Source organism: Melanostigma gelatinosum, assembly GCF_949748355.1.
Source record: "Melanostigma gelatinosum genome assembly, chromosome: 15".
In the NCBI taxonomy this organism is placed as follows: Eukaryota; Metazoa; Chordata; class Actinopteri; order Perciformes; family Zoarcidae; genus Melanostigma; species Melanostigma gelatinosum.
The window spans coordinates 21116739-21138460 of record NC_136648.1 but is presented as its reverse complement, the minus strand read 5'-3'; the positions used below and the strand labels follow the sequence as shown (position 1 = coordinate 21138460).

The window sequence follows — 21722 nt, the reverse complement described above, 5'->3', positions numbered from 1 at the left end:
GCGTTTTTCTTTTAAAGTCATAAGACCCGTTCTTTCCTGGTCGTGAGATAAAGCGAGACCGCTCCGCTCTTATTTCACGCGTGTACGATTCCGTTGTTGAAAAGTGATTTTCATTCCTCCCAGTTTCGTGAAGAGGAAAGGCATCATGGTGAATGACACGTCGGTGGTTTTGTACGGCCAGCTGCTGACAGGACGGAAATACGTCCCTAAAGCCGACGGGGTGGTGGAACTTGAGAAACAGTGGGCCAAGCAGGTCCTCCCTTTCGCCTTCCAGACCGTGGTTAAGGTACACACACACACATACACACATACAAGACATCTGATGGCCTCCTTACCCTATCTCTAAGGCTGAGCCTGGCCACCCTACGGAGGAAACTCATTTCGGCCGCTTGTAGCCGCGACCTCGTCCTTTCGGTCACGACCCAGAGTTCGTGACCATAGGTGAGGGTAGGAACGTAGACCGAGTGGTAAATTGAGAGCTTTGCCTTCCGGCTCAGCTCCCTCTTCACCAAGACGGTCCGGTGCAGCGCCTGCTTTGCTGCTACAGCCGCACCGATCCGCCTGTCGATCTCCCGCTCCATCTTACCCTCACTCGTGAACAAGACCCCGAGATACTTGAACTCCTTCCCCACCTGGAGGGAGCAATCCACCGGTTTCCGGCAGAGAACCATGGCGGTGCTAACTGTTGTGGAATATTTCTGTGAATAATCGGGAGAAGAGTGTAAAATGTTTCTCATCAATGTCAAATGAAACAGAGTCTGGATGAACGATCAAAGTTGTAATAGTCAATTTATTTGCTTGCAAGCAAAGAGAACACAGTCTCACAGACACATCGCCGTCATCTGTGTGAGATGCTCTGACAACATAGTCAAATGCCTGGACATTTATTCTCAGAGAAGCAGGCTGTTATCTTGGTTCGCAAACAAGAATAAACAAGAAGAAGGAAACCAGTCAAGGCAGATGTTTTTCTTTGAAGCACAGTGCCCTGTCTTTACGATACCCTGAAGGCACTTTATGGCCGTTTTACGAATCCCTTTGTTATCAGTTTGTCGCACAATATTTATGGAGACATCAGATGCTTCCTTTGATGTTACTGTGACCTGGTCAAAGAGTTAAGTCACAGTATTTGCAGAGACGGAAAAACCCTGTGAACCATCACACATCATATATGCCTGAAGAGGGTCATGCCCTTCCGCTAATGCTCATCAAGGAAATACTGTAATCAAGACATCTGTGTTGCCGTCCTTGAAGACAAATAAAACAGGAAAACAGATACCAAGATAACAGCCACAAGACCCCTGGATCCAAAATTTACGAGACTCATTTAGAAGACACAAAGTTTTTTTAGTGCCTGTTCTTCTAAACTCACATTCCTTAACCCTAAAACAGTAGACTGACATATTTTCCCATCACATTCCACTCTTTGATTACATCGTAATCACACAATATAGTAAAAATATGTTATAAGGACATTTCAACAACAACAGAAGTATTACCCACAAGTAGGGCTGGGCGATAAATCGATTTAATCGATTAATTCGAATGTGTGCTTTAAGGCGATGTGTTTTATTGAAAATCGAGAAAATCGCCCCCACCCCTCCCCCCCGTTGGGCTCCCGTAGTAGAGTGCGCGCGCATTGTTTACAAACGAAAACAATGGCGGCCAGCAGTGAAGCTCTCGTTCATAAGAGAGGGAAGAATGTGTCTTCGGTAGTCTGGAAATGGTTCGGGTTCGTGTCATCTGACACAGAACAAACAGCACCACGATGTAAGGTCTGTCTAAAAGCTATTGCTACAAAATCAAGCAGCACAACAAATTTAATGCAGCACCTCAAACAGAGGCATGCCGCCGAGTGGGAGAAGTGTTGTTGCCCTGAGGAGGGAGCAGGACCGCGGGAGCACAAGCGCCGCCGCCGCCGCCGCCGCCACCTCACAACAACAACCCAGCATTTTGGAGACATTCACCAACTGTACTCCGCATGAGAAGAAGAGTGCCCGGTGGAAAGCCATCACGGATGCAGTCGCGATGTATATCGCAAAAGATATGGTGCCCATATACACCGTGGAAAAGCCGGGGTTTATTCACCTTCTCAAAGCTTTGGACCCCAGGTACGTGCTACCAAGCCGTAAACATTTTTCTGACGTTGCCTTGCCTCGGCTGTACAATAGTACACGCCAAAGGATTTCTGCGGAGCTGGAGGGGATGTCATTCTACTCCGCAACAACTGACCTGTGGTCCAGCAGGTTGACCCAGACACCGATCCACTTGACTGGTAGAAGCGTCACCAACTTAACTTTCCAAGGCTAAGTACTTTAGCAAAGAAATACCTCTCTGTGCCAGCTACAAGTGCCCCCTCTGAGAGGCTTTTCAGTGTGTGGGAGGGCATTGTTACATGCCACCGTGCATGCCTGAAGCCAGAGGTAGTAGACAGGCTTGTCTTCCTGGCAAAAATATTTAGAAAAAACATGCACTACTGTTTAATACTGTTGGTTATGTTGTGAATGCACTTGATTTTGTTTACATGCACTTATTTACTGTGCAAAATATGTTATGTTGATGTTAGATCAGATGTTGCACTTTTGAAAATGTGAATGTTAAAGGGTCACATACATTTTATTTCATGCTGTGTTTGTATCAGTGTATTCAGTTAGAAAAGCTTACTGTAAAAAGTTACATTTGCACAGTTGTTTACAATGGAAGGCTACTATTTAATGCCATTTAATGTTATGTTTAATTTAATTTTATATTTAAATGATTCAGGGAAACAAAAGAGTGACCAAATACTTTTTGTATACTACAGGCACCTTTCTACAATGTTCAGGTTTTGTTTGCACTTTATTTTTATCAACCTACTTGGGAAAATCATCACAAAATAAAATAAAAAATAGTTTTCAACAGCTTCTGTCATCTGCAAAAAATTTTGGGGGAAAAAATCGATTTAAATCGTGAATCGGATTTTTTGTAAAAAAATCAGAGATTTTTTTTTTAGGCCATATCGCCCAGCCCTACCCACAAGTATGATTTGAAAATACATCACTTGAGAGAACTGAAGAAAAACTGTTCTTGTGAGATAAAAGATCCCATGAATGTAGCAGGCAATATAATTCAATTAACACAAAGGTTAAAAATCAAAAACTGTCTTGAGTGCAACAGCCACCAGTTTGTATGGATTTCACCCGAGCAACTGGTTTGTGTGAGCAGCTTTGCTTGTGTTGACACCGTGAGGTTTCCACAAAACTGTCAGAGACACTGTTATCCCGCCACTCTCTTTGTACGCTCAGACAGATTGAATTATACAGAAATAAAATGAAAACAAAACGAGCAATAATGTGAATATAGTTATAATAAAAAGTTTTTCGTCCTTTAGAAGCCTGACCGCTGTCCTTTTCTTGTGTTTGTTGGCATTAACACGTGTCGAGAGGGGCTCTTCCAGCCGTCTTTCTTGCGTGGCATCCACGTCCAGTTGTAGACCGTTAACACAGAACACGCACGTGTCTGTCGGCTAACTGCCCGTCGTGATCCCGTCCGTGAATCACTGCATCTCATCCGTCGATGGCACCGTCGTCCGTCTCTCGTCCCTCGGTGGTGCCGGTTGGCTGACACTTGGTGTAGGCGCTCGCTCACCTGAAGCCTCTCCTGGGTCTGGAACCTTTTTGCAGTGTGACGCATGAACCCAGGTAGCCCTCTCAGCTACTTTGACAGCCGTCTGAGTGACGAGGAGGACCTGGAATGGACCCAGCCAACGTCTTGAGTTCCAATGCTTCCTTCTGAAATCTTTCACCACCACGAAATCACCAGGCTGCAGCTTATGGAGAGGTCCTTCAGCTGGTCTCTGGAGGGCAGCTGCTACCTGTTGTCTTATGTTAGATAGAGCAAACGACAATTGTGCACAATATGTTTACATTTTAAATGTTCGCATAAGGCGGTTTGAGGGAAATGGTGCTCTCGGTGCTTCCATGCCCACATGGGGAGGAAAACCAAAGCTTTTGTCCAAGGCAGACCTGTGTGTGTCAGCACAACATTTAGCTAACTTGGTCTTAAGTGTTTAATTTAATGCTTAACATTTAACATCCCCCCTTTTGACACATGGTCTAACCCATGAGTCAACTCAGCGTAGTGAGAGAAATAATGTTTAGGCAAACAAGGTTTACCGTCAGATTTTAGAAAACTGTCTGTGTTTCCATAATGCACCAAAATCATATCTGCAGCCAGTGTGAATAGTCAGTGTTACCCTCTGCGAGTGTGCAGGCTTCAATGAGTACGATAAGCTCTGCTGTAACCTAAGTTAGCGTAACAATGGAAGAGACCACATAGCAATCTATCTAAGCTAAGCCATACATCATTTTAAAAATTAAATATCATAAGTGAGAAATATTTCCGTAGACACACCGAACCTAAAACAAAAACAACAAAAACAAAAAAATCGCCTTCACAACATCAGCTTCAGCATTTCCTGTTGAAATGGGATCAAAAGCGTTAGTGGGAGTGTCGGTGAGGTCAGGTCTCTGTATGCAGACCTGTAGAACAGAAACTACATAGTTAATCAGCCTTCCATCTGCTGGAGGAGGAGAAAGAAGTGTTAGGATTAAGGGTAGTACATCGTTTCAAAGTAGTGTTAGGCAAATCTATTGTATTCATTTGCTCTAATCTGTAAAAAACAGCATAAGGAAACATGTCGCAATATCACGTGCAACAGCATACAGACAGAAGAGGTCCTGGTGCTGTGAGGTCTAACCTAGTCGAGTAACCAGGCCTTTGTCTTCCCCCATGTTCCTAAGTCTAAACTAATGTAACCGTCTCTCAGGTCAACGTATTGTATGAACAGTGTGTCAAGTCCAGATAGTCCAAGTGTCGGAGCTGATAGTAATGCGTCCTCTATGTCATTAAAAACAGCAGTCAAGTAATCAGTCTGGGTCAGTTCGTCTTGCGCATAAAGATATTACCATGAATCATGGAAGAGAGGAGTACCTCTCTTTCTGACTAGTTTGGGATCCACTTTCTATAATATGACGTCATTCCTAAGAAGCTCATCATTCGTTTCTTAGTTTATAGTTTAGGCACAGTTTGAATTGCCTGTAATATTTTGGGAGGGAGGGTTTTTGTCCTCTGCTGTGATCACATGTCCCAGATATGAAACTTTATCGAGAGCAAATTGCAATTTGGACCGTTAGCCTTGAGCCAAAACCTAAATAGGACAACTGTAAGTCTAAATTATTCTAATTTACATGCTTCTTCTTTGGCCTGCAAATCATGATATCATCAACATATTGTAAAAAGGCTGAACCATTTGGTAAGTGTAAATTAACCAGATTGTTTCACAAGGCTTTGTTAAATACACCAGGGCTTTTGGGTGGCAAAAGTCTTTCCCCTCTGGGGATTAATAAAGTTGTCCTAATCTAATCTAATCTAACCTTTCTGAATAACCCTAAGGACACCTGGGTCCAGGTAGAGACTCTTCCTTTATGAGAAAGCAAAAATAAAAATTGACTGTCCTTGTGCACAGGTACAGGTCAAATAAAATAAAATATGCAGTGGCCAAGTCAACGACGAAATAAGTCTGGAGGGATGAGTGACATAATGGTGTGTGGGTTAGAAATTTGAGGTGCTCGCGGCTGCACCAAACCTGCTTACAAATGTTAGCCAAATCGTCACTCAATTGGTTCCCTCAGATCATGAATTTTCTTTACCGGTAAATTTTAGTGTGCACACTGGTGAACCATCACACTCCATTATTATACAGCCTTCAATAAAAACTCAAAAACAGGTGTAATACTTTCAATAGCCTCTCATTTGAGACAGCTCAGCCATGTTGACAGATGTGTGTGTGTGTTTTATCAAACATAAGTTGAATGACTCTTTTTACTCATAAAATTGATTTGTGTAAGTCACCTTTGTTACTGTACATTACCAGGATCCTCTATTTTGCTGAAGTCAGTGAATTGAGTCTGACTTGCTGCCAGTCAGACATGTCCTTCACACCAGTCCTGGGCTTGTACCATGTGGAAACATGTGGAAACATGTGGAATCCTCCCCCTTTACAAACTCAGATTGTGTGGGACACAGAGAAACAGACAGCAGCAGTACTTTTTTGTCCAACAAACTCTTATTATACCATTATATCATTTCCACCTCTCTAAATCATACTTCCTCTAACCTTGCATCTCGTTCACGTAACCCATGTGGTGTGCAGTGAAGTGAATCAGCCTGCATGTGACAGTCTAAACATTTTCTTTTTCTTCTTTTTTTTTTTTCCCTTAACAGTTAACGTGACTTGCTGTAACTTTCTAAATCCTTCAATCTCATTCGAATACATATGTGGGTGTAAGTGGTGTTTGTCTAGTTTATAATGTGTATTAAATGTACAAATTTGTCATCTAAAGAATCTAAAGTTAACTCACCCTCTGTGTTGTATTTGTGTGCGCGTCGTTGGTCCAGCTCTGGTCTCACTCCGGTCCCTGCTGCACCCCCCTTTGATGGCTGATTGTCGAGCCCTCCCACCACTCCTTGTTCATGGAGCGTGAGCATCTGTTCCTCAATGTTCAAGCTGCCACATGTATGGCACACAAAGTCTTCAGTTGGTGTGTGTCAAAGTCTCAAAGTGTCTTTCAGCTTCCTCTCATGCCCTGATACATTATCAGCTGGGCATGCTTGCATCTGTGCTGACGAAACTTCTCTGTTGTCCGTTGTTGAACTGATCCTCATGTTCAGCATGCTGCATGTCACACAACTCTCTTGTGTGATGTTCTCCAGGCTTATGGATGGCAGAAAGCCTTCTCACAAAGTTCAGTCAGGGCTGTCACCGCATGTTTATACGGCCAGTTTTCACCATTGTCGTATGCACTCACTGCAGGTTTGAATGCCGCAGATATTTTCTGTCATTGACATGGTACCTGTAGATTTTGACGAGTCTCGTTCGTCTTCTTCATCCTCGACGTGTTGAGTGGTGGGTGTCGTTCAAGTTGTTTGTGGCTGGGGAGCATACAGCAGGAAGCGGAATCCCCAGATCAGGACCAAGGACTAAAAATGAACAAAACAAACAAAACAAAACAGCTGCCGAAAGTTCAGCAGTACATGTTAGACAACGTTGTCTCATGTAGAGATACAATTCTTAGATCTCTGTGTTTCTGTGTGTGTGTGCCTCTGTGTGTGTGTGTGTGTGTGACCCCTCTTTCAGCTGCTGCAAGCGAGCATGGTGTCTGTGTGTGTGTGTGTGTGTGTGTGTGTGTGTGTCTCACCCCTGCATTCCTCTCTCTCTGCTCATATGCCTCTCTGTCTATTTTAAACAGTTACACCTATTTTCGTTTCCTCTTGGACATCAACTTATTCGTATCTGCTTCACCTTTTTCTCTGCTCCAAGCACGTTTTGAGTTGATCAAATTTTAATCATAGGCTAAAAACTGCCTCTTTCAGGGAATCCCAATTTTGTTCATTCTTCCAATTATTTGGCAGTCTGATTGTCCTTGTCCCACATTTATTTATTATCGGAGGTAAGACCTTGGCATCGGGCTGCTCAGACTCATTCTATGACTTTTATCATTCCCAAATGTTTCACTTTTATTTCTAAGTCTTTGACTCGGTCTTTCTTCGTACATTTAATCTGTTTCAATTTACCTTCGAAATCCCCTCTTAACATTTTGAGCTTCGCGGCGCTCAATCAGCCGTTTTCAGGAAAACCAAAACCCTTTGACCAGCACGTGAGGCATTCTAAACACCAGTTTCCATATTTCTGTTGCATCATATCAATTATTGGGCCCGAGGGCGCTGCGCTTTTACTATTTTTTCCACCCATCTTTCAGGCGTGGACACGTTAACGTTACCTTTACAGTACAGTCGTCACCATACAGCGTATGTTTATTCTATCGAAGGAAAACTTTTTGCAAAAAACCTCGTTTGAAACTCACGTTATGTTGGAAAATCACGAATACCTTATTTCAAACTTGTTTGAAACTCACGCTATGTTGGAAAATCACGAATACCTTATTTCAAATGTTATTTGAAGTTCACGTTAGTTATTTATCACGATTCTTATTCTATCAGTATAGAATTCACGTAATTTTAACCACGGTCTTACAACAAACCAATTGTAGTCAAGCGATCTGTGTCTACTATCACCGTATAACACAATCCTGTCTTCTACGTAAAAGCGTGCAAATAGTGATATGCCAGAAAATGAAAAAAAAGGAGTTTAAATGAACCACATGTAAAACGAAACCACGAACGTCAAAAACAATTGTTTTACCCAAATAATAAAAAATAAAAAAATGACTACTTGACCATTCATCTGTGTCTGTTAAATCATATGACCTTAGTATAATTTTACCATTACTTTTACAATTGGAATTTTAACTTTCTTACCCGTTTGTAGAAATTAATTCTTTTTCGTTGGATTCGCGTGCTGTCAATCAGAAACTCCCTCGGGTCTGCCGGCTCTCTCTCTCTCGGCTAATGAGGTATGAGACAGGAAACTTCAGTTGTGGATTCCTGGAGAGGCCTTCTCCTCCGGTCAGTCCCTCTGGAGCTCTGATAGACAGACAGCGAATCCTGTTCGTGACGCCAAATTGTTGTGGAATATTTCTGTGAATAATCGGGAGAAGAGTGTAAAATGTTTCTCATCAATGTCAAATGAAACAGAGTCTGGATGAACGATCAAAGTTGTAATAGTCAATTTATTTGCTTGCAAGCAAAGAGAACACAGTCTCACAGACACATCGCCGTCATCTGTGTGAGATGCTCTGACAACATAGTCAAATGCCTGGACATTTATTCTCAGAGAAGCAGGCTGTTATCTTGGTTCGCAAACAAGAATAAACAAGAAGAAGGAAACCAGTCAAGGCAGATGTTTTTCTTTGAAGCACAGTGCCCTGTCTTTACGATACCCTGAAGGCACTTTATGGCCGTTTTACGAATCCCTTTGTTATCAGTTTGTCGCACAATATTTATGGAGACATCAGATGCTTCCTTTGATGTTACTGTGACCTGGTCAAAGAGTTAAGTCACAGTATTTGCAGAGACGGAAAAACCCTGTGAACCATCACACATCATATATGCCTGAAGAGGGTCATGCCCTTCCGCTAATGCTCATCAAGGAAATACTGTAATCAAGACATCTGTGTTGCCGTCCTTGAAGACAAATAAAACAGGAAAACAGATACCAAGATAACAGCCACAAGACCCCTGGATCCAAAATTTACGAGACTCATTTAGAAGACACAAAGTTTTTTTAGTGCCTGTTCTTCTAAACTCACATTCCTTAACCCTAAAACAGTAGACTGACATATTTTCCCATCACATAACTCTCATCCCCGCCGCTTCACAGTCGGCTGCAAACCGCCCCAGTGAATGCTGGAGGTCACGATCCGAGGAGGCCAACAGGACCACATCATCTGCAAACGGCAGAGAGGCGATCCCGAGACCCCCTAAACTGATGTTCTCCACCCCCCCTTCTCCAAGTCCACAAGGAACATGTAGACTGGTTGGGCAAACTCCCAGGACCCCTCCAGTAGTCTTGCGAGAAAGCCAAACTAAAGCAAGACAAAACAAACACGGATAACATAGTACCGTACTTAGCGGGCTATAGAGCGCACCGGTATATAGGCCGCACCAGCTGATTTTTAAAAGAAAAAAGGACGTGTACATAGATAAGCCGCACTGGTCTATAAGCCGCAGGTGTCCCCGTTGAACAGCAAGATGCTTTCAACGGTACTAAAGTTGTCTTCTATGAACATCATAACATGTCGCTAGCTTCTAAGCTAATTTTAACATTACAGCCAATGGGGAAATGCTAACCGCGATTAGCATTAGCGAATATATAATATATCTTTGTACATCTTTTCATGCAGACATACATGCATTGCAGACTAAGGTCTCTCACGGCTACCAAACGAAAAGCAATGAGGCAATACCGGTAACTGTTGTTGCTCATAGCTCTGAACAGCTGTTGTGCTAGCAGCAACTGACCAGTTAGCCGTAAATGCTATTCAGAGCTATGAGCAGAGAAGATCAGCTTTTTCTCAAGTCTGCCAGTGGATCCTAACAGCCCGGAACAGTGTGAAAGAATCCACCTCCACCAACGGGTTCTGAAAGGCTGGGACACTATGAGATTAAGGGGACAGCGCAATGAGGAGGACAACACAAGCTCAAGGGCGGATTTGCCCCGGTTCATGATGTGGTGGCAATGACCCAAATGCAGACTCGTTTTTTTTTTTTACAGTTCTACAAAACATTTATTTCTCTCACTCAAAAACACGCACACAAAAAAACTCTTGAACAAGTTTTGTAGAACAAGTTTTGTAGAACTGGGAAAAAAAACTGGAAAAAACGAGTGCAGTTTTCCACTAAGTTTACTTCCAGATGTTCGATCCATTAAATCTGTTAAAAGGCAATTGTTGAGGCGTAGAATATACAAACGTCCTACCAACTATGTGAGCAGTGTGATCTGAAAGCCAATGATATATTATAGAGACACAGTCGAATGAGGGATATTGGTGCAAGTTCACATAGACACCTCGTTGACTGATAATGCTGAAGACTCATATTCCACGTTTGCTGTGGTCTATTCAGGACATCGAGGCCTTCTACTCGTCTCTGACCTGCTTCACGAGCTTGGACGAGCTATTTCCTCCGGCGACCACCGTCTTCATGGTGGGGAACCCGTACTACGGCGCTGTGGGCGAGGTAAGTGCTGCTCACAGCACTTTCTCAATAGTGGAATGCGGCGCGTTGGCTCATCGAAATGTCTCCTGAATCACCATCTCTCTTACTACTCCAACAGGTTCAAGACTCGAGCGACGTCATTAAAGACGGCCGGGTGCGAGTCGTCTTCAACGTGCCGCACGAGCCACAGCTGGAGCCCTTGATCCACAATCAGCATGTAAGAGACGCACTGTCGTGCGATTCCGGTGAGAAATGGTGTAGATTGTGAGAAGACTTTCCATTTGTGCCTCACGTGTTTTTATTTTGCAGAAGTACTGTGTGAAGTACAGTCCCGGATACTTTCTGGCATCTCGTCTCGGCGTCACCAGCTACCTCGTGTCCCGCTTCTCAGGAAGCATCTTCATTGGCAGAGGCTCGAAGAAGAAGTGAGTAGTCCAAGTTAGGACACTCAAGATTTACCTTCTGCTGTTCTCACATTTACATATTTTTCTTTTTTTAATATGTAAGAATTTACACTTTCATGGCCTGTTTAAATCTGAAGTGACCATTCTAGATTGGAGATAGCTACCTTCACTCTCTAGAATGAGTTATATTTTTGGACAGATGCCTGATGGGATAAAATTGAGGACCTTTTGGACAGAGGCATATTTGTAGTTTGAAAAACTGCCTGTTGTGTAGTCAAGTGTTTTGTGAGTTCCACTGATCAGAACTGTATTTCCCCTGCTGTCCTTGGGTGCACCAATGTTTCCCCTTCACTCTTCTCAGCCCCTGTGGGGAGCAGAAAGCTAACGTCGGCCTCAACCTGAAGTTCAGCAAGAAGAACGAGGAGGTTCCTGGATACACGAAGAGAACCGAAAAGGAGTGGCTCTACTCTGCTGCTGTGGAGGAACTGCTGTCCGAATACCTCGACAGGTAAACCAAAGAAACATGAAGGGGATCGTTAGAGTTTCTAGACCTACTAATCCAGAGTCGTTGTATTTAACACACTTTACATTACACTTCATCATACTTGTTTATAGTCCTGTTATATGTTATTTTATATTCTGTTGTACATTTTAATGTTTCTATTTCTTGCACTGTGTTGATTGTTGTTGATTGTTTAATGTTCTGCACCACCCGCCATGACACATTCCTTGTATGTGCAACATACATTGGCAATAAACGGATTCTGATATTTCAACATTTTAAACTGTATTTTTATGCTTTTCTAGATTTTCTGAAGTATTCAACTTAGTGTCCAGAAACAGTCACGACGATGTTTTCTATGAAGATGACATCTGGCCTGCAGAGGACCAGAATGGGTAAACACACACACACTGTAGTATTCTGTCATATCTCTCGTGATTTTGGGGTACATAATGATATAAATTGCAGCATGGCTAGGAAGAGCCTAAATATGTGTCTGTCAGATAAAGAAATGGAGGAACTGCAACCTAAATAAGCTCTGGTCATTTCTTCCTGCTGTACCTCTGTTGAAGGTTTTTCAGTTTGAACAAAGTGTAACTTGGTTATTCCCTGAAAGGACGGGGCACTCATTGATGATCTCTTCATACTGACTCGCCCCACAGGGTGGAGAAGGTTGCTGAGATCACCTCGTGGTTGAAAGGTCACCCGGTGAGCTCCATCGGCAGGACGTCATGTGACCTACAGGTGCTGGACTCTGCCATCGTGGAGAGGATCGAGGAGGCGGTGGAGAAAGCCAAGGTGACGAGCTCAGACTACAGCACGCCTCCTCCAGTTACTCCATCAGAGGTGTGAACTCACCCCTCTCTCTGTCTCACTCTCTCAGGTGAAGAAGAGCACCAAGAAGGTCCGTGTGACAGTCAAGCCTCATCTCCTCTTCAGGGTGAGTGCTCTTTGCCTGAATGTGTTATTTGTGTATGTTGGTAAATCCGCTGGGGGCATGCTGGGAAGTTGCACATCAAGCTCCCTCTGGTGCAGTTTTGAACTGTTTCCTGCACTTTTTTTCATCTTTGGCTGACTTCCTGCACGCGTCATGAAAGATCTGAACTTAGATTGTGTTCACATCGCTGTTAGATCTTTTAAATCAGGCCTCGTGAGAGCCAAGAAGAGGTGGAAAAGTGCTCATTTTTAAAACGAGTCATTGACATCATACTTGTTTAAAAAAAGAATACTCATTGTTACATTGTTAATAAGCTGATAAATTAATGTTTGTCGTCAGAAGGCAGATATAAAAAAAAGGAACGCGTGACGGTGTGACACTTACATTTTGGGTGGAATAGATATTCGTGTCGGCCTGGATGTGAAAGTTTTTGAACGGGGGAAAATGGTCCACTAATATTCCGTATTTTAATTTTCTGTGTGTGTGTGTGTAGCCCTTGGCGCAGCAGCAGGGGGTGGTTCCAGACCCGGATTCAGAGTATCGCCTGTTCGACAGAGTCATCAACACCAGGGAGAGCTTCTCCGTCCCACTGGGGCTCAGGGGAACCGTCATCGGCATCAAAGGAGGTTGGGACTTCTTCATACTGTTACAGCGTCCATGATCTGAAGGAGACACTATGAAGAGTCCCCACACCTTCACATTGTGTCTGTCTTTGTGCCTTCAGCGGAGCATGAGGCAGAGGTTCTCTACGAAGTGATCTTTGATGAGGAATTTGCTGGAGGTCTCAACATCAGGTAATCACATCTGCAGTGTGACTGTTGCTCAGAGTCGTGTAATATATTGGTGTATAAGTAAAAGCCTCCTCCTCTACACCAGCATGATTTGTGACCCAGACATATGACTCCTCCCTCTTCAGGTGTGCGTCCCCTCGTGGTTACCGCCTCCCCCCCTGCGCTCTCATTAACTTTTCCCACGGAGCGCGAGTGGATCACAACTCTCACAAACTCACCGCCATCGTCAAACCTCAGCCGACCACAGCCGCCAACTTCAACTCCCAACGGCAGCCGCCCGGTCTGAACCACTCTCCACGTTCCCCCTTTACACCGGCACAGGTAAGGGTGGAGCCCGGCCCCACGCAAACACGTTACATTTTAAAAATGTATTATTTTGTGTCTCACCTCGCCATTTCTTTCTCTATTCCACCTCTCCACTCCTGCAGCATAACAATAAACACAGTGGGGGGAAGGCAGCCTCCCAGGGCAACAGGAGCTCTCCCTCTAAGGGTCCCATCCAGAAACAACAGGCCAAGGTAAGCGGGGGGTCTTCTTTGTGTGTCGCCCATTTTAACCATGTGATCTGACAAATGTAGGCATCTTCTTATTTTGTGCGCGTCTCTCCACTTCTGCAGGAGTACAGCAACGTGTGGCAGTCTCTGCAGAACTCTGGTCCTCCTCTCAAGCCTCCTGCTCATTGGCACAATGTATGTCTGTGTGAGAGAGGATGGAGGCGTTTGTTTTTAATATTGACAATGACAAAAGACTAATATGGAGTCTATGAATGGACCGTCTTCCACGGACTCTTGAAGATGTGACTGAGTGTGTTACAGCATAAAATAAAACAACGTGTGTGTTTCCAACTCTAGGAAGGACTTGTCCAACAGGGGAAGAACCCGCAGTCCAACAATGCCGTAAGTATGCACATGTCTGAATGCTCAAAGCACAACACTGCAGCATGTCAGGTCACCGGCTCTGAGCTGCATGTGTGGATCAAGATCTGTTTATAGAGACTGCTGTAGGACTAGAGATCCATAGCTGGTGTATGTAGGTTTGTGTATTCACTGAGCTGTATTTGATTGTATTGGATGCAGAGCTGTTATATTTACATGCGTGTGTGAATATGTGGCTAGAATACTGTTGCTGTGTGTCCTTTGCAGGTCCCAGTTACCGGAATCAGACTGTTGAAGAAAAATGAAGACGCCAACTCCCTTTTCCCCCCACAGAGCACAGCCAATAAGGTAGGTACACACACACACACACACACACACACCTACTCACTCACTCACTCACTCACTCACTCACTTTTAATCTTCTTTTGAACCCATTGTTCTTCATGACATATGGGTCCAGTTTTTTAACTTGCTGTAATTGGAATGTAAATGGAAGATTTATATTTTATAACTTCCTGCTGTTAATCATGATGATCATCTCATAATTGTGCATTTGATTTTTTTTTGTCTGAACTTAATATGTGAAAACTTTCTTTGCTATTCTTCATTCTACATATATTTTATGTAGAAATCCCAAATAGATTCAATATTATGAACCTATTTGGGAACCTATGACTATCAGACAGAAACTCATCTACTGTCGTATAGGGCTGGGCGATATGGCCTAAAAAAAAAATCTCCGATTTTTTTACAAAAAATCCGATTCACGATTTAAATCGATTTTTTTCCCCCAAAATTTTTTGCAGATGACAGAAGCTGTTGAAAACAATTTTTTCTTTTATTTTGTGATGATTTTCCCAAGTAGGTTGATAAAAATAAAGTGCAAACAAAACCTGAACATTGTAGAAAGGTGCCTGTAGTATACAAAAAGTATTTGGTCACTCTTTTGTTTGCCTGAATCATTTAAATATAAAATTAAATTAAACATAACATTAAATGGCATTAAATAGTAGCCTTCCATTGTAAACAACTGTGCAAATGTAACTTTTTACAGTAAGCTTTTCTAACTGAATACACTGATACAAACACAGCATGAAATAAAATGTATATGACCCTTTAACATTCACATTTTCAAAAGTGCAACATCTGATCTAACATCAACATAACATATTTTGCACAGTAAATAAGTGCATGTAAACAAAATCAAGTGCATTCACAACATAACCAACAGTATTAAACAGTAGTGCATGTTTTTTCTAAATATTTTTTGCCAGGAAGACAAGCCTGTCTACTACCTCTGGCTTCAGGCATGCACGGTGGCATGTAACAATGCCCCCCCCCACACACTGAAAAGCCTCTCAGAGGGGGCACTTGTAGCTGGCACAGAGAGGTATTTCTTTGCTAAAGTACTTAGCCTTGGAAAGTTAAGTTGGTGACGCTTCCACCAGTCAAGTGGATCGGTGTCTGGGTCAACCTGCTGGACCACAGGTCAGTTGTTGCGGAGTAGAATGACATCCCCTCCAGCTCCGCAGAGATCCTTTGGCGTGTACTATTGTACAGCCGAGGCAAGGCAACGTCAGAAAAATGTTTACGGCTTGGTAGCACGTACCTGGGGTCCAAAGCTTTGAGACGGTGAATAAACCCCGGCTTTTCCACGGTGTATATGGGCACCATATCTTTTGCGATATACATCGCGACTGCATCCGTGATGGCTTTCCACCGGGCACTCTTCTTCTCATGCGGAGTACAGTTGGTGAATGTCTCCAAAATGCTGGGTTGTTTTTGTGAGGTGGCGGCGGCAGCAGTGAAGCTGCTGGCCGCCATTGTTTTAGTTTGTAAACAATGCGCGCGCACTCTACTACGGGAAAAAGGGGTGGGGGCGATTTTCTCGATTTTCAATAAAACACATCGCCTTAAAGCACACATTCGAATTAATCGATTAAATCGATTTATCGCCCAGCCCTACTGTCGTACATTCATGTTAAAAATTGAGTCACAATTTGCGGTCAACCAACATGGATTTGATTTGATGATGAGGAGCGGTTGAAGAGCCTCGCTCACTGTAAATGAGTTGTTTTAATGAATACATGTTTGATTGGAAAGGTGAACGCCTTCAGCAGAACTCCTGATGGACTCGTCACAATGACGATCATTCCAAAAAGTCATAAGAATTGACCTACATTTCTTGCTTGATGTGAACTGCTGACGGACTAATGTCCTTTCTCCGACTGGATCACTGAACCTGTTGAAGGCGTGGGTTTAGCTAACAGACCAATGCTGTTGAGAGCTAGCAATCCGTGCTAAATTTGACTGAGAACTCAGCTGGTCAAGTCATCTACTTGACTAAACCTAAATCTACTCTGTACTGACTCGTTGAATGAGATTGTAAACATACACAGCAGGTCAAATAGCGTAACTTAATGTTGCATCTACTGATTTATACCGACGGTGGAACCGTCACATATTTCTCCTCCTCAGGCTTCGTCTGAGTTTGAGGAGCTGATAGCCAGTCTGAAGATCTCCACGGGTAGCCAGCAGACTCCTCCTGCTCCTCCACCGGGACCCAGCAGCCAATCAGACGGCCCGCTTTCCCCGCAGTCCTTCGCCATGGTGAGTGTCACAGACGGAGGTCGCTTAAGATCAGTGTTCTTGTGATGCAAAGAAGGTATGTGGGAGGAGTAAGAACCTTCCTTTTTAAAAATGACAAATAAAAACGGTCCAAGGAAAATATCGAATGGCAGAATTAGACATAGCACTCTGCCTATTGGTCTTAAAATATCAAAAATGATAGTAGTGTGTCTTCCTCCACAAAATCAAGTTACCGGTACACTTTATTGTTTAAACTTTTTGCTGATATGATAAATTGTCACAGACTAATTTTAGGTCCTTGAAATCCTCAAGAACATGCGTACCATCATTTAATGTCTATCCTGTCGTTCTATCACCGTTCGTGATGTCACGAGAACCGAAGTTATTAAATGAGTATTGATATGAGTGTTTGTTTGGTGCAGAAGGGAACCCTGATGCTGAAGGAGATGCTAAAGATTGACGGCGCTGGAACAGGAAGTCCTTCTTCCCAGGAGGCCGCTGACACCGGCAGCCAGCAGCACAACAGGCGACGGTCGTCCAAGAAACTCGGTAAGTAACCAAATACTACCAAATACCACAGGTACATGTACTACAAGCACATGTACAAACCCAGTAGAGTCTGTGTACAACTTAATCCATGTCCCCCCCCCCCTCCCTTTCGTCCCATGTTCTCTCCTTCCAGCAGCGAACATGAGCGCCCCCCACGGTGACTCCGCTGCGATGGCTCCCCCCCCATTGGCCGGCCCTGCCAAACTCTCCAGCGCCGTGCTGACCACTAAGGTGTCGGAGCTGGCGTGTGTCTGTGTGGGGTTGGGAATGGCTCCACCCGATTTCAGCTACATAGGCAGTAGACAGGTTGGCCTTCTGCAACACACTTTTATTATTGTCTCTGCCAGGTTGTGTGTCCACAGCGCCAAACGCATCATATTTAGGCTGCTCATTTAAGGATCTCTTCTGGTTGGATTGACTCAGTTTGATGTTGCTATTGATTGACTCCTCACTAACTACTCTCACCCTTCACTGATCAGGAGGGCTGCAGGCGAGTGGGAGAAAACACTTTGCTCATTGTTATTGTTTATCTGACAGAACTACATGCAGCTGCTCTGAGGCCAGCCAGTTATTCATTCGGCATCAACCTCACATTTACACTCGTATTTTCAACTCGAAGCCTAAATCCATATGCCTGCGCAGACATCTGCATAGATTAGAATGAGTGTGATCTGCAGTGTGAGCGGTGCGAATGAAAAACAAGTGTAATACACTTGCAGCCTAAACAGGGGGTTTTGGCCAATTGGGGGTTAAATTCATTCGTTCATAACGGCAGCGGTCGTTTCAGGCACACCTGGCCGAGATCTGCACTCTACTGCAAAAACGTGTAGTGCAAAGTTTGTGCGCGCTTTATTTACCTGCATTGTGCAGATCTACGCCTAGAAGGTTGCACTAACGCCCCTCTGCCTCCACAGGGCCGGGCAGTCGTGTGTCAGGTGAAGCTGTCCAATGGGTTGATGGTTCACGGTCCACAGTGCCAATCAGAAAATGATGCCATGGAGAAAGCTGCCTTCTTTGCCCTCCAGAGACTGGTACGACACACGCGCACACACACACACACGCACACACGCGTGTTAATGTCTGTGAGTGTGTGTGCTTGTAATAATTTGTGGGTGTGTCAGCAATCTTGTTTTGATCTTTTGAACTCAAAAAATCATTTGCACTATTTGTTCCTTTTGTGAGATATTTTTGTCCGAATTACTTATCAAAAATGGACAGATGTGAGTTTAAATTCAGTAAGAAGACCATTTGATAACATCCAAACGGCTTCTCATTTTATTTGAATGTGTTATTGTGGCTTCTTGTCTCAGGGGGATGAAGAGGATTAATAGGACATGTAGCTCACAAGAGATGGGGCTCCTTTACAGCGGCTCATAAATCACAGTTTTAACACTCGCTTTGTACCAAAGTATCCACTAAAGAGTGTTTCTGCCTGAACTGTGAGCTATGGAAAGCTTTAGCTTGAGACCAGGTTTCCTCTGAGCAGCTGGTGAATGTTCTAGTTCACACCTACAGTTGAAGCATCTGTGTCTCATCTGTAGAACTCAGTGGGGTCTGGCTTCCCCCTCCCTCCTCCTCCTCTATACCCAGGAATGGGTCAGATCCGACCCCCACCCTTAGGACCCATGCCCCCCGGGGTCTTCAACCAACAAGGTCAGTCTTCCTCTCTCACAAATTAGGAACATATCTACAATTCCACGGCCATTGTTTGAAGTGTTGCCTTCACCATATATCACAGCTTTTTCAAAAACATATTTTTGTTTGATTTTAGAAATTTCTTGTCTATAATTTGTGCAACATTCAAGTCAAAGTCACGTCTCACTTTATTTGTTGGTTTTCTGTCCTTTCATTCCATTTCCTTTATTGTCATTTGAGATGTTCTAGAGATAACGAGTCGTATACATAAATACATTTGAACCTTTTCTCCAGGTGGTTTGCTGTTGCCCCAGGGTTTCGGCCCTGCCCCCCTGTGGGGAATGCCTCTGCCTCCTCACCACCACCAGAACCAGCCGTTCTTTGGACCAGTGGGAACCTTCCCTGGTGCCGCCTGCCCCCCCCAGCCTGCAACGCTGCCAATCGGCTCACACAACCAGTTTATTCCGTTACAGGTTAGTCGATGTACACGTGTGAACTGTATTCCTTCTGACGGCAGGCGCTGATCACACCGAGGTCGAACAACGTCATGTTTGGCCACGTCAGAGGCGTCTCGGTGTGAACAGCCCCTAATGCTACAGTCATGGTAACCCACCCTTCCTTGTCCTGGGACCCGAACAGGTGACGAAGAAGCGAGTCTCGGCCAACAAAAAGAACCAGGACACACGAGAGTTCTACAGCGCCGCCCACACTGTGTCCAGAAACCAATCGCAGAGATCCCAGAACCAGCCCTTCGGCCATTCACTGGCTCAGGGGGAACCCCAGGGCGGTAAATTCGACCCGCCGCACCAGTACGCCGCCAACAGCAACCACTCCCCGGGGAGTCTCGGTCTGGCGGAAACGCCGGCAGCACCGCACACGCCCCCTCGGCAACATGTCCCAGCGACAGGCCACACCCCCGGCTCCTCCTCCAAGAAGAAGCACAGAAAGCTGGCTGTCAACTTTGAGGCGGCTAAAGTCTCTGAGTGATGAGCTGTGTGTGTGTGTGTGTGTGTGTGTGTTGTTTTTAAGCTGCTGTTTTAAAGCCTGACTCAGCATCTCTGATCAAAACCTCATCAGTGCGAAAGTTTCTTTTCACTCGAACCTTTTTTGAAGGACAGAATTCAGTTGACCTTTCACCTCTTCTGTTGTGTCACGTGACCTGGTCTTTGTAGTTCTATGTTAACTTCGGCGTGTTGGTAACAGGTCGCTGTACAGTGTTTACTGGTGTGGCTGGAAGAGTGAGGTGCATTCTGGGATAGATTTGTTTTGTTTTTTCTTCGGGAGTAAAAGAGGTTGATTTCATGGATCGATTCCTCTTAGAAGAAGTGATTTAAGTCTTATATCTTTGAATCAGTATATCAGTGCACTTCAATTCAGCTTTAATTTTATTTTTCAGATGAACGTCGCACAGATCATGGAACCCTGTTTTGTGATAAACGTTCACTCACTGATCGTGTAGTTAAATGGAAGGATATTCAAAAACAACCGCCTGGTTTCAACTGGTAGAAATGGAGAACGAGGGTTTTACTTCCTGTGGTTGTTCACTGAGCTCCGTCTGGTTGAGTGAAATGTCTTCGTTAAATATGCGTAGTAGAAGAAGTCCTCTTGGTTCTACATACTTCCTGCTTTTCTTTCTGTATACTTGTTGACCTCATGCGATGCCGTCTTTTGTTTTTAATTATTAATTATGCATAAAAATGGGCCTTCTATCAGAGCTGTGCTCGTACAGACTGATCAGTATGTGCAGCGTTGTCTGCTCTGTGGGGTTTGGATCAGCGGTGTTAATCAGGCCAGGATTGATTTTAATCTGTTCCTGATTTTATTTCCTTCACACTTTTGACGCCTTGCTGCAGTTTTTATACTTTCATTTTTTTGTTATGGTTTGTTGACGACACGGCCAAAGTAAAGAAGTTGAATGCACACAATGCAGATTATATCCCACCTACAGTGTTGAAATTGCCAGCCTTCTTTTTTTAATGTTTATTTTTCATGAACTGGACCTGGTAAGGAAGTCCTTATTTCATTTTATTGTTGCCGTCTACAAACTAATGTGTGAGATTTGTTCCGTCATACTTCAGCCACATTTCAGAAGTAACTCCGTGTTAGAGTCCATCTTCTGAGGCTTGAGGATAATTGGTGACCTTTACAACTTGATCAAGTAAGCATTGAACTGTTACATATGTAAGTGTTGGAAATGAGTTATTGTGATCGATGTAAATGCAGCCAAAGACTAAACAGAGCTAATATACTGAGACATGCGTTTGGGACGTTCCTCCAGGTCTCTGAGGACTTTCTGAAGCGGCTGGGCTCATTTGAAATCTGGATTTATCTACAAAAGAACACACACATAGAATTTATCATTTTAAGTTTTTTTCTGTTTCATGGATTTTATGGATACCCATTTTATAGACAGTCTTGGGCTCTTTTGTGATCTAATGATTGCGAGTAGAGCTAGTGATGGAGGTGAAGTGTCTTTCGGCACAATGTTGTTTTAAGACTGAGAACAGAGGACTCAAGAGGAGCTTTTAAAACATTTTGGAAATTGAAGCACACCTGTTTTATTTCTTTTTTTTTTGGTAAATGAAAGAAAGTAGAGAATTCTCAATATGAAGAGATAATGACTTGCTGTTTTGGTCCAGGAATGTGCTGTAAATATCCATTTAATAAAGAAAATCTTTTGTTACAGCGTGGTTGAGTCTTTGTGGCATCAGGTCGCGTGTGTGTATACTGTGTTCCTAACCCATTTTTCTTGACCTCGATGGAAAAGGGCATGACCTTAGGGGAGAA

General features: G+C 43.8%; 1 protein-coding gene across 3 annotated transcripts in view; it reads left to right on the top strand.

The window, feature by feature from the left end:
* Window positions 1-21618, top strand: part of xrn1 (5'-3' exoribonuclease 1) — a 30039-nt gene extending 8421 nt beyond the window's left edge. For 2 of the 3 annotated variants that reach the window (XM_079284854.1, XM_079284853.1), the window contains exons 20-41: window positions 124-286; window positions 10561-10674; window positions 10772-10870; window positions 10963-11078; window positions 11419-11565; window positions 11865-11954; window positions 12222-12357; window positions 12443-12499; window positions 12990-13122; window positions 13221-13290; window positions 13413-13608; window positions 13716-13805; window positions 13905-13976; window positions 14139-14183; window positions 14430-14510; window positions 16641-16772; window positions 17174-17300; window positions 17434-17606; window positions 18215-18331; window positions 18842-18953; window positions 19230-19408; window positions 19575-21618. In XM_079284854.1, the coding sequence (XP_079140980.1) occupies window positions 124-286; window positions 10561-10674; window positions 10772-10870; window positions 10963-11078; window positions 11419-11565; window positions 11865-11954; window positions 12222-12357; window positions 12443-12499; window positions 12990-13122; window positions 13221-13290; window positions 13413-13608; window positions 13716-13805; window positions 13905-13976; window positions 14139-14183; window positions 14430-14510; window positions 16641-16772; window positions 17174-17300; window positions 17434-17606; window positions 18215-18331; window positions 18842-18953; window positions 19230-19408; window positions 19575-19922 (2797 nt within the window). In that variant the 3' untranslated portion in view covers window positions 19923-21618. The remainder of the gene's footprint in view (window positions 1-123; window positions 287-10560; window positions 10675-10771; window positions 10871-10962; window positions 11079-11418; window positions 11566-11864; window positions 11955-12221; window positions 12358-12442; window positions 12500-12989; window positions 13123-13220; window positions 13291-13412; window positions 13609-13715; window positions 13806-13904; window positions 13977-14138; window positions 14184-14429; window positions 14511-16640; window positions 16773-17173; window positions 17301-17433; window positions 17607-18214; window positions 18332-18841; window positions 18954-19229; window positions 19409-19574) is intronic. The other variant, XM_079284855.1, reaches the window with a different exon arrangement.
* Window positions 21619-21722: the final 104 nt, after the last annotated feature.